Source organism: Bicyclus anynana, chromosome 27, assembly GCF_947172395.1.
Source record: "Bicyclus anynana chromosome 27, ilBicAnyn1.1, whole genome shotgun sequence".
Taxonomy (NCBI): Eukaryota; Metazoa; Arthropoda; class Insecta; order Lepidoptera; family Nymphalidae; genus Bicyclus; species Bicyclus anynana.
In genome coordinates, this window is record NC_069109.1 from 2,915,441 (window position 1) to 2,929,049 (window position 13,609).

The 13,609-nt window shown below is 36.5% G+C and overlaps 1 protein-coding gene across 1 annotated transcript; it reads left to right on the top strand.

Moving 5' to 3' along the window:
• Positions 1-3,188: 3,188 nt before the first annotated feature.
• On the top strand, positions 3,189-6,390 carry LOC112054379 (uncharacterized). The gene is made up of 3 exons (XM_052890042.1): positions 3,189-3,351; positions 4,833-5,012; positions 6,076-6,390. Exons 1-3 carry the CDS (start codon positions 3,189-3,191, stop codon positions 6,294-6,296), a joined length of 564 nt encoding a protein of 187 aa, XP_052746002.1. The 3' UTR covers positions 6,297-6,390.
• The last annotated feature ends 7,219 nt before the right edge of the window (positions 6,391-13,609 follow it).

Here is a 13,609-nt window from a genome sequence, read left to right on the forward strand (position 1 = left end):
TTAAACTAAGTCGCTGTGTAGACTATGGTCTAGGTTACAGCGACTAAAAAGAAAAAAAAAAAGAAAGAGAATAAGTAAAAAAAGTAAAATGAATACAGCAATGCGGTTAGTCAGTTTTATTTTTGAAAAGGACAGAAGGTCGAAGTAATAATTACTCTTTTAATACTGTTGAATAAATTTAATGTTGTTTATCAAGACATTGTGTCATTGGTGCCAAATGACATGGCATTTTATGAGTGTACAAGTGATAGACATGTCGTAGCGTGGCAATTTCGTTAAGTGGGCAAGTAATAAGCCAAATAGCTAAATTAGTTACCTTCGTTGAGTCGAGCGATCCGTAAGCCGGGACTATATCCCGCAGCGATTAGCTGGAATAGACATATTCCGTTTTGTGGAGTACGCCTTGCCGATTTGCCTGCTAGACTGTCAAGTTCACTATACCTGAGCTGGTACGGCCAGTACGGTAAGACAAAAGTTGTTGTGTTGTTTGCCAGTTGGAGTGACGGTCTTACATACATTACGTATTTACTAAATGACGTATACAGGAATTAAAATTTATTTATCGTCACATCAAGTATTACCCTCAAAATTAAAGTTTAATGGGTATCGATATTCGTTGCAGGTATCACATTGTACAAACTTTATGATAAACATCGGGTATGGCCATAGTAGTTGTAGTGTGAATTAGCGTTTGAATAAGCGATAGCCTTGTCTCAACGTTTTATGATGAGGAAGGCGGTATTCGTGAGCTCCAACGTTATTTAATGGTGGTGTTAAGAGTCCAGTATTACAGCGATAGCAATACGGTGCTACAGTACACAATTAAGTGAAAGTAATTAATTGAGTGAACAAATTAGTGATTAGGTAAATCGCTAGAGATACTGAAAAGTAGTAAAATTAATAAAATAAGGAGTCGGTTGTGCCATTTAACGGCGGTCAATCTCCGACTGATTTATAAATGTTTTATGTTTACCCTCATAACATTTCAGCTAATACATTACAAACGTGATCTAAAACTAAAACCATGGTTGATGGTTTGTATAATTTGAAAAGGAATAGAAGTGATAAACTGTGTCAAGCGCATAAGTCGCCCGCGTCGATAAACATTGGCATACTGCAATTTGCGCACGGGTTTGTGCGTGAATTGAATCTATCGTGTGAAATGTGATAACAAAATATTGTGGGTGCGGCGTGTAAATGGATATGTAGTGTTGGTATATAAGTATGTATGTAAGTGTGTATGTATGACGATGGTGTGGAAAATATTAAATTAAATATTTCAAATAATAATAATATTATAAATAAATAAAATAAATAAATAATGGATATAACCTACTCGTACATCGATCTTTGAGATAAGAAGGAGATTTGATGACAAAAGGGTGTGTAAGTTTTACTAGTGAAAGATAAGAATAATCGAGAGATTTAATTGGGATTTAAGTTGAGCAAAGCTAGTGATTAAATAAAATGTTGGTATGGGGAGTGTTGTGAGGTTGTTGCAGTTGTGTCGTGGTCAAAGGGGTCACTCCACTGCGTCGTGGGTGTTGGTCCTGAGCATAACATGGGCTATGCTGTGATAGAAGGGGACGTTCAACTTGTGGTTAAGGTGGTTAAGTGTTGTGAACGCAAAATGGTGTAAAGGATCTCATAGTAAGAGACCATTCTGAACGAATGTGGACACGGAGATGTCACTAAGAGTTGCTGTTCGATGGTGAGGTGGTGCAGAATTGTTCTGTCATCGTGCAGGTGACACTCAAATAATAATTATTTGTCATTGTATTAGGGTATTAATACTAAATCACTGTGTTAGTTTGAAGTTATAAATAGCCAAGGAACATCCGAAGTCAGGCGGCGTGTTATGTGAGCGACATTGAGGGAGTCGCTAAAAGTTGTAGTTGTTTTACATTTGAGTTATTTAGTATCATTCGATTAAAGATTTGTTGTTGAACGTTGAATTGAAATTTGTTGTCGTTTCACCCTTATGTGTGTGTTATGGTGTATTTGATAGACTTCTTAATTGATCAAGCAGATGCCATTGTTTAACCTGAAAGTTTGTACAACTTGATGAAATTTAGTTTTCTTATTTTCAAAGAGTTTTTATGATGGTGCTCGCAATGCGTTGTGAAGTGAAATTGCACAGGATCATCATTTGGTCGGATTACAACAAGCTATAATTATTGATTAGTCATTTTGCAATGTAGGTTGGTGGAAATACTTTCATCAAGACCTAGCGCAGTTAAGTTTAAGTTTTGACGCAATTTAACTATGTATAGGTGCATGATTGAGTTTAGCAGATGTTAGCAGTGGACTGTGAATGGCAGGGAGAACAGTCCTATATATATATTAGAATGAGAAACAATAGCCATTGGTTTGAAGTCAAACAACATTGAGACTAACAACGAATGAGCGGGTCAGCGTAAGTTTCAATTTTACAAGACTATTTGTTACAATTAAATATTATAACAAAGTAAGAGCATTGCGGCAAAGTTAGAATTATCTGTCAATTATTGTGACAGCTTTTGACGGGTACTTAATAATACTTGATTAATGAAAACTGACATTTGTGACAGGTTCAACCAAACGAATGTTCGAAATATCATCAGATTTGCTTTATATGTTGTCTTCTGCACAAAAAAAAAAATTAGAGAAAGATAGTCAAAATGTAAGACCGCTATGTAAAAAAAAAAAGAAAGAGAGAGAGGAACTGTTGAGTTCTCTGTCATCATTGCTTCCAAAGTAATAGTATTAGAGTGCCGTCCAGTGTATTGATAAATCTGACTGCATTAGTGTCACTTGTGGAGCAGGGGGTTCAATTAGTGGTCGATCCTACGATGCTTACAGACTTTCTTAAGAGTGTCATCTGTAATACGGAAATTAGTAAAAACAAAAGTATATTGAATTTGAATAAGGAACTCTTAAAGTATAAAACTGTCATCTGGTTTAAAAAAGTTGAGTTCCTACACAGCGTTTGCCTTAACTGGAACTATGTGGTACGGACATATCTAAAACCAAACAAAAGGATGTTCTTATTTTGTGATGTTGGTAAACATACTGGAATTGTAACTTATGCCTGGTTGATAGTTACGTTCCGTTATGCGAAAATCGCTATCTTAGCGATGTCTCATAATGCTCAACAGACTATTTAAGGCGGTGCTGGCGTAATTAATTTTATTAAGTTGCAGATAAACATGTGTGATGGTGCGTGCTCATGCAGACGCATGCTCGTGCAGGCGAGTGCTCATGAAGGCAATGCTGCAGAAGTTTATGCAGAGCGCGGAGGACCGTGTTGTTCGCAGTGGCTCTGGTACATGCTGTGGCACTGGATTACAATGGGGGTGATGAACTCCAGACGTATGCGGTTTATCTATTTTTGCAGTAGGCAGTTCTCTGCCCAATGATCACACAGTTAACTGATTTGCCAGTTCAGTCCAAAAGTCAAGTCGGGCCAAAAGAAGAAGGAATCGGAAGAAGAAAAATGTATTTGGAACTTCAGAATTTCATTAAATTGAAATTGGGTTAAAAGCTTCGGAATTCCATTAAATTGGAATTGGATTAAAACCTTCAGAACTCCATTGAATTGAAATTTGCTTTGGAATTCCATTAGATTGGAATTTGCTTCGGTATTCCTTTAAATGGGGATTGGCTTCGGAATTCCATTAGATTGGGATTAGGTTAAAGACTTCGGAATTTCGTTTAATTGAAATTGGGTAAATAAAACTTCGGAATTCCATTAGATTGGAATTAGCTTTGGAATTCCATTAAATTGGAATTGGCTTCGGAATTCCATTAGATTGTAATTAGGTTAAAGGCTTCGGAATTTAATTTAATTGAAATTGGGTTAATACAACTTTGGAATTATATTAGATTGAAATTAGCTTCGAAATTCCATTAAATTAAAATTGGGTTAATAAAACTTCGGAATCCCATTAGATTGGAATTAGCTTTGGAATTCCATTAAATTGAAATTGGGTTAATAAAACTTCGGAATTCCATTAGATTGGTATTAGGTTAAAGGCTTCGGAATTTAATTTAATTGAAATTGGGTTAATACAACTTTGGAATTACATTAGATTGGAATTAGTTTCGGAATTCCATTAAATTGAAATTGGGTTAATAAAACTTCGGAATTCCATTAGATTGGAATTAGCTTTAGAATTCCATTAAATTGGAATTGGCTGCGGAATTCCATTAGATTGGAATTAGGTTAAAGGTTTCGGAATTTCATTAAATTGAAATTAAAACTTCGGAATTCCATTAGATTGGAATTGGCTTTGGAATTCCATTAGATTGGGAATAGGTTAAAAGCTTCGGAATGTCATTATATGGAAATCGAGTAAAAAACTTCGGAAAGGAAAAAAAGAGGGAGAGTATTGGAAGAAAGTGGAAGATACTTTCGACTACTTTAATCCTGAACCACATGTGGTTGGAAATCAATAGGTGGAGAGTATGGTAGGAGTAAAGGAAATATAACAATAATTAAATTTGTTAAATAGGAAGGGATGTAGGGTTCGTGTATATATACACCGGTAGTGGGGTAGTGTTCGTGTATATATACACCGGTAGTGGGCGAGAGCGGCCAGTCTATGGCTGGCATCGAGAGGAGGCGGACGTGTGCAGCTGGCCATTATAGTGTAGTGGTGAGACGGTGACTTACTGCTATTACGGTAAGGACAAGGGACCTTACAGTAAGTAAAAGAGTTGGGGCAAAAACTCAAGAGACTTTTCGGGAATTGACGCTTGTTTATTTTTAACTTAGTTTTGATACAGGGTCCCACTTTTGATGACTAATGGGCGCTACGCCACTGGGAGTCTGCTATAACTTTATATTCCAGGGCAAGACGACCCGAAAGCCCAAGATGACAAAGCTACTGAAGACCCCAATTCCGAAGACACCAGTATGAAAATCAAACTTTTCCGGTTAATGTTCGAAACAATAAAAGACAGTGACCTAAAGGTACGAAGGGCAGAACTAGTGAAGGCGCAGTATGGCAACTATTCGACTTTCGAAATAGGTAATGTAACATGTCATTCATCAACCCGTATTTGACTCACTGCTGAGCTCGAGTCTAAGCTAACCCCTCTCAGAATGAGAGGGGTTAGGCTTAGTAGTTAGTTAATCCACCACGCTGGCCCAATGCGGTTTGGCAGACTTCACACACGCAGAGAATTAAGAAAATTCTCTGGTATGCAGGTTTCCTCACGATGTTTTCCTTCACCGTTGGAGACACGTGATATTTAATTTCTTAAAATGCACACAACTATTAATGCAAGAGGTAACTTATCAAAGGTTTAATTTAAATTTTGAACTGGTTTGCACAATCAAAGCTGTTTACTGAAAAAAAATACTTTGGAGCGTAAAAAATTACAACTGAAAAGTTGGAGGTGCTATTACGGACTTTTCATACAAACTTTCAACCCTTATTTCACCATCTTCTCTTTTTATTTTAGGGTCAAAAGGTACCCTATGTTTTGCTGCAAGGTCTCATTTACCATACCAAAATTCATCTTGATCGATTTCGCCGTTTAGCTGTAAAAAGTAACAGTCCCTCTAGCCAAGTGGCAGGTCGATTCTCTTTCTACTATTGCTAACGCTTCGAAAACTAGAAATATGTATGGGAATGACATTTGCTACTCAGACCAATTATAGAAGGACCTGTATCGCACTCATAGTCACGAACAAAATAGTCTGTCATTTTCTGAGGAAATATCTTATACTAAACTAGAAGTATTTGCCCGTTTTTTACACAATTCAATTACACAAAACGGTATTTTTATGGAGCTCTTTAACGGAAGAACACGAAAACAACTATTTAACATCGATTCTATTGAGACAGTTTTTATAATCGCATTAGATCGTTGATCATATACTTTGACAGGAAAGTAACGTCTAGCGAGGCAGGTCCTATACAATAATTGGTCTGAGCATTTGCTATCGACAGTTCACGTGATCTGTCATTCGCATACATTTTTCTAGTTTTCGAAGCGTTAGTGATCGTATAAAAAGGAAGACAGACAGACTTACTTTTGCATTTATTATATTGGTATAGATAGATAAAAACTAACTATTTTTTATAGGTTTTCTAATAGGGGATATAACTGATAAATTAAACGTAGTAACGGATATATCTTTGACGTTGAAGAAAATGTACGCCGAGTGGAAACCAATGGAACATATAAATGCTTACGAGCAAATAGCTAACAAGGCTATAGAAATCAGCCATTTAATAGACGTAGTCAAGATCGTTCATAAGAAAATAACCAATAAACACGAGAAAGAATCGGTAGAAGGTCAATAAATAAATAAAATTTAAATAAAAATGTCTTTTATTTCTTTATAACACACTAGTGGACGCCCGCGACTTCGTCCGCGTTATTCCTACACCCACCTACCCTTCCATTTTTGTAGAACTTTCAAATATACATAAAGCCTTCATACATTGATTTCAATTTTACACAATGGTTAAGGCAGCGCATGCGATTAAGTCTGTTTAAGAGGAGTTTCGTACGACCTGTATGACAAAAACTGTGATAACTCTGCTAATATATGTGTTACCAATATAAAATATAGCCTATAGCACTCCTCGATAACGTAGCATTCTACTGGTGAAAGAATTTTTGAAATCGGACCAGTAGTTCCGAAGATTACCCCATTTAAAGAATGTTACAAACTTACAAACTTTACCTCTTTATATTATTAGTATAGATTTGCTCGTAAAGTATCGCTTATTTCACCGATTTCAATAACTTAATGTATCTCATTACGCACATGTGCCGTAATCTATAATTATAATAAATCTGTAGAGAGGTCAATTCTGTACATGAAATGTATTTCCAAAATAACTATCAGCGGGTGATTAGTGATTGACACTGATGCCAAAAATGCAATCAGTAAAATTTTTGTCTGTCTGTATGTTCGTTATAGAAACAAAAACTACTTGACGGATTTTAACGAAACTTGGTACAATTATTCTTCATACTCCTGGGCAGGTTATAGTATAATTCTCATCACGCTACGATCAATAGGAGCTGAGCAGTGAAGGGAAATGTTGAGAAAACGGGAGAAGTTACTCCATTTTTTAAACTTCCGTCGCGTGGTAGGGTAGTGGTATGGAAAGAGTAGGGTAAGGCTACTCATCCCCTGTATGGTAGGGTAGCTGTAGGGTGGGAATAGGGCAGGGTTTACCGCGGACGAAGTCGCGGGCGTCCGCTAGTGTAATATAAAACCTTTATCATCCGTTTAAAAACAAACGGTACTTATTTAAATCGTAGCAAAGAGTATTTATGGCATATTTATTTTTTTATTTAGCGTTTTTATTTTTTTATTCTAAAATAATTGTCTAAATTGGTTCAGTAGATCCAGATACAATACTACAAACTGTACCTTTTTTTATTTTACAAGTTAGCCCTTGATTACAATCTCACCTGATGGTAAGTGATGATGTAATCTAAGATGGAAGCGGGCTAACTTGTTAGGAGTAAGATGAAAATCCACACCCCTTTCGGTTTCTACACGACATCGTACTGGAACGCTAACTCGCTTGGCGGTACGTCTTTGCCGGTAGGGTGGTGACTAGCCACGGCCAAAGCTTCCCACCAGCCAGACCTGGATCAATTAAGAAAACCTCATTTGGCCCAGCCGAGGATCGAACCCAGGACCTCCGCCTTGTAAATCCACCGCGCATAGCACTTCGCCATGGAATTACAATCTTATTTGTTTGTTTGAACACGTTAATCTCAGAAACTACTGGTCTGATTTGAAAAATTCTTTTAGTGTTAGATAACCCATTTATCGAGGAAGGCTATAGGCTATATATTATCCTCGTTTTCCTACGGGAACGGGAACCACGCGGGTGAAACCGCGCTGCGTTTACTTAGTATAAAAGTATGCATTACAGCTTTCTAGGAAATAGTATAGCGAAACATCAAGGGTTCTTGATGACTACGGAACCCTACGAGAAAATGGTACAATATATACATATAATCAATATTTTTACTGTAGACTTAATTTTGTTAGGGAAATTAAAATACAATCACAAAATAATTAACTAATAATTGGCTAGATAATAGTTATTACAACTCTCTATATTTATAACTAGTAGCAGTAGAGATTATTGTGAATATACCTCGTTTGGGAAAGTACTACATCATCATCATGATCATCATCATCATCATCATATCAGCCGATGGAGTCCACTGCAGGACATAGGCCTTTTGTAGGCACTTCCAAACATCACGATACTGAGCCGCCTGCATCCAGCGAATGTCTGCTCGCTTGATGTCGTCAGTCCACCTGGTGGGGGGTTGCTAATATAAATTATAGCACCTTGGGACCCCAAGTACTGCAGTCATGGTTATTTTGCAAATTAATTACAGGCAGACGAGACTCAGCTGTTTTAAGTCACTGAGATAGATAATAACCCTGCAGCGTCATCGCGAACATCGGCTGTGTCTGTCAATTATTAAAAAAAGTTAACAAAACTCAAATAAATGATCGTCTTGAAGACTATTATTATTACCGGTAAGTATACATGCTCGTGCATTTTAGAAAATTAAATATCACGTGTCTCAAACGGTGAAGGAAAAACATCGTGAGGAAACCTGCATACCAGAGAATTTTCTTAATTCTCTGCGTGTGTGAAGTCTGCCAAACGGCCTAACCCCTGTCATTCTGAGAAGAGACTCGTGCTTAGCAGTGAGCCGAAATGGGTTAATAATGATGATGATACCTACTCGTAGCAATGATATTTTATAGAATATAGAATAAGTTTCATGCACAAATGCCTGAGGTTGCTAATTGTCATAATTTCAATTAGTTCGCTTATTAAACAACGAAAGATATTTAAACAAATAATATCTAAATATTGTCTACAATTTCAAATTATGTGTTTAGGAAGTGGAAAAACTAAATTTAATTAAATAAATAATGTAAGTAAACACAAAATTGTTGCGTGCGCTCATTGAAATAGCTAAATTGGGATCACTTTTTGCGGGGATTTTATAGGCACGTAACATATCTATAGAATAAAATATCGTTGACTCGTAGTATCATAACTTTCTTTTCTTAGTTATTATATTTATTTATTGTACCTACTAGCGGATTCCCGCAGTTTTACCTGCGTAGTTCACGTTCCCTATGAATATGGAGATAAAATACTTGATAAACTTTCAACTATGCTTTCCAATGGTGAAAGACCGAAACAGCGCACTGTAACTTGTGTTTGTGTTGCCTGGGAAGCATTGTCGTTCGTTATGTCATCGTCAGGATAGTTAGTATAGGACGTTTTTTTGGCGTCTAAATCTACAATCTGCGTTGGAATTGGGGGTGTTGCTGGATATCCACTGGGCTATCACAAAAATGTAAAGGAGATAGTCCAAAATTGTATGGAGCCCAGGATCAGTCATTGTACCCTGGCGGAAATAAAAGAAAACATTTATTTTTACTATTTTTGACTACACAAATCTACGAATTTACTTTAATTCTCTCGAAATAATTCTCTCTAGAAGAAATGCAACACCATAATGTATCATCTATGTACAACACGGGTAATAATGGCGGATTGATGACGTTTTCAATGCAGTAGTCGTTCTGACGTTTGCTGTCAATTGTCATGTCATAGTTGCTTTAAGAGCGCCATCTTGTTATAACTCAAAAACTTGGGTTTTAATTTTGTTTATTTCTTTTTATTTAGTTAGATTTATTCAATTATTTAGATTTTCATAGATACGGGGTACAAGCTCAGACCAATTATAGAAGGACCTGTATCGCACCCATAGTCACGAACAAAATTGTCTGTAATTTTCTGAGGAAAACGAGCTTAGATTTGGTATATATCTTATACTAAACTAGAAGTTTTTGCCCGTTTTTTACACAATTGAATTACACAAAAAGGTATTTTACGGAGCTCTTTAACCGACGAACACGGTTACAACTATTTAACATCGATTCTATAGAGACAGTTTTTATAATCGCATTAGATCGTTGATCATACACGTTGACAGAAAAGTAGCGTCTAGCGAGGAATGTCCTATACAATAATTGGTCTGAGGTTACAAGAGTGGACCTTAAATGGGCTATCTCCTTTCTGACAGCTCTCATCATGGCTGCGGGCGGGCAGGTCCCGTACAAGGATATACACAGTCGGGCCAGCCCCAGGGAGAAGCAGAAGATGGCGACGCTTTGCCACGAGCTGCTGGCGGAGTCGCTGTACCGCATCCACCAGACGGACCCCATCCGGGACGAGATGTCCACCACGCTTGGCTTCCAGATCGGCACTATCATGGGTAATGGAAAAAACACACATACCTACAGCCGAACATAGAACCTCTTGCTTATTAGAAGACATTATTGGAATGACATTTACTATCGACAGGTCACGTGATCAAGTTTTCGAAGCGTTAGCGTTTGTAGAAAGAGAATTTACGCGCCACACAAATGAGATTGTAGTCAAGGGCTAACTTAGAAAGAAAGAAAATACAATATAAATATATACTAATATTAGAAACGCGAAAGTTAGTCTGTCTGTTACCTTTACACGGCTAAACGGCTGAACTGTTTATGATGAATTTTGGTATAATGATAAATGGGATCTTGAAGCAAATATGGGGTACATTTGACTCTAAAATAAAAATGGGGAAATAGGGGTTGAAAGTTTCTATGGGAAATCCTTTATTATTAGAGTTAAGTTAAAATACGAAATATAATGTGACTAGCGGAAACCCGCGACTTCGTCCGCGTGAAATTTAGTTTTTCACAAATCTCTCGGCAACCATGGATTTTTCCGGGATGAAAAAAAGCCTACTTGTTAATCCTGCGTAAACGGATTTTTCCGGGATGAAAAGCCTATCCAGCGTAAAATCTATTTCCATTCCAAATTTCTGCCAAATCGGTTCAGTAGTTGCGGCGTTAAAGAGTAACAAACATCCATACAAACTTTCGCGTTTATAATAATAGTAGGATTCAAGAATTTTTAAAATTCAACCCCTAAAGGATTGCGCAAAGGAGCGCGGAAATGCAGCCAGTATTCTTGCCACCATTCCACGTGGGCATGATTTGTATAGTTATTAGGATAAGTTATCTTAAGCTCCTTATTGTATTCCTTCTCAGTAATAAAAAAAAACATCCCTAAAGTGGTGAATTAGGGGTAGAAGTCGCGGGCGTCCGCTAGTAATAAAATAAATGTTTACTTGATCAGGTACAATCCGCGAGAAGTACAGGATGATGTTGGAGATATTCAGTCAGACGATGAACAAATACACGGGAAAGTCTAAGTTGATCATGCCGAACAAGTCGGAAAGAAAGCCCATACACTTTCTCTGGAGGTAAGACATATTCTTCTTTTACTTCATACATATTTTTCTTTCACTTCCAGGAAAATATCTAAAACGCTGGTAAAATCTTTAATTTTGGTTTAAGATCCGGCATAAGGAATATATACCCTCATCTGTTATTTATTTGAGATACGAATTCAACAATAGGTACCCATTATATACGAGGTATTTTTAGGGCCCGAGACGAAGGCGAGGGCCGCCTAAATAGAAACCGAGTTTATAATGGGTTTAGCCCCACGTGTTACACTCTGCTTTTCACTACGATTGCGAGAAAATAAAATAGTTTAGTCAATATTCTCAATTTCAATTCAATATTATATTAATTTAATCAATATTCAATGATTTATATTGATTGAAAATTAAATGTACAAAGTCTACAATTTTGGATATAAAGGGAGATGCTTTTACCCGGCAACATAATTTCTGACTCCTGTAAAGGTGAATAATGAGTATGTGAGGTAAACGTGGGAGATAATAGTTTAAAAAACTCCTTTCGTAAGTGAATCCATTCGTTGTTGTTTTCTCCACTTTACCTAGGTAGGTATTTAAGTAAATGCGTCTCGACTTTGGTAACAGATTGAAAATTTCATCCATCTCCAAACACCATTATCACTAGATGAAGACAACAATAACAATTAACGTTGAACAATATGTATGTTACGGTCACAAATTTACAATAAATTTCATTAAAAAAATCAAGTATGGATTATTCACGGCAATATTGTTTTTAAAATTCTCGCTTTTTAATTTTATTTTTCTTTCACACGAGAATAAGGCAAAGGTATTACACCGTACAGGATGTCCCATGTCTTCAAATCTCGCTCTATTTGCAACTCAATAAAAATTAAATAAAAAAATGAACGCATTCCACAGACAAGAACGTTTCATTCTAATTTAAAGTTTTTATTTATTTTCACAAACACAAAACAATCAGGGCCTTACCTATAATGACTCTATTTTCGAATAAAACCTCCTCCGTTTTATAGTAGGCTAGTGCTTGGCTAGTACTCGTAACAGACAAGAATTAAAAAAACAAAATTACTTTAGCCCCTAGAGGCTAAAATACTTGTTTAGCCCCCCTGTGGAGTGGTAATATGACAGTGTTTTTGAGCAAGAGTAGTGAAAACACATTTTTCATACAAAATTTAGGAAACCATGAACTAGAGAAAAGGAAACAAAGGAAATGAAACTTAATACAGTTAAATTAAGCATACAAATAGTCATCTCAATGTTAGTTGTGGTCAACTACGAACGTTATTTAAACAAAAAATACATAATTATCATTGGTTCTACTGCAGAATGGAGATGATAAACTGGCTGGAGATTGAGATAGATCGACTTGTCCACATACTGGAGCAGATACCGATAGACATGCTGGAAGACTACCACGAGTCTATAGAGGAGAAGGAGAAATTGAATGAAATGGACCCGGAGAAATTGAATAAAATGGGACTTAGAGCTGGGGGAATAACCCAAGATTTTGGTAAGTAGTTGAATCGCTAAAAGAGAAATCCAGTCACTATATATACCTACTCGGGCCTAAATTATACGAATGGTACAAAGCTGAAAATTGGTCATAAATTAGGACAATTAAGGAGAACTCATGAGGCCAATTTTCATAAAAATCTATAGTTGCCTAATCAATTTTTTTTAAGGATTGATTTATTAAGAATGTCAATGGGGGGGTCAGTTCATTAATGCAATGTTTAATCAATGTCTGTGGGATTTCGTCTGCGCCAAAGCTGTGTTTGTTTTCTAAACTACGAATAATCTTGTGTATTTCTCGCTCAGTAACCGGCTCTAAGAACAAGGAATTAATAGATCGTGATTGTGCATTATACATATGCGGGTTGTGGATTTTAATGGATGTTCCAGCGTCGGCGTCGTAGGATGATTTTCCAACTAATGTGAAATACTCATTGAAAAGGTTTGCCACTATTTGTGGTTCTTGAACTAAGCCCGATTTTGTCAAGAGTTTCATGTTTTTAATGTCTGTCTGTGTGTTTTTGTTTGTTATGTTCTTTATTATGTACCACATAGTTTTGGTTTTATTTTTAGAGTTACGCATCATTTGTACATTGTCTAGCTTCCTCGATGTTTTAATGCATTTTTTAAGTAGTTTACTGTATGTTTTGTGGTGTTTTTTTAGGATACTACTGTTTGACTCATTAGATAGTATTTTGATTATTCGTTTGTGGCGGCATGGCTTTCTTAGGCCGGTAGTTAGGTAAGTTTTAGGTCTGGTTTTAATCTTAAGTCGTCGTTTAGGAATACATATGTT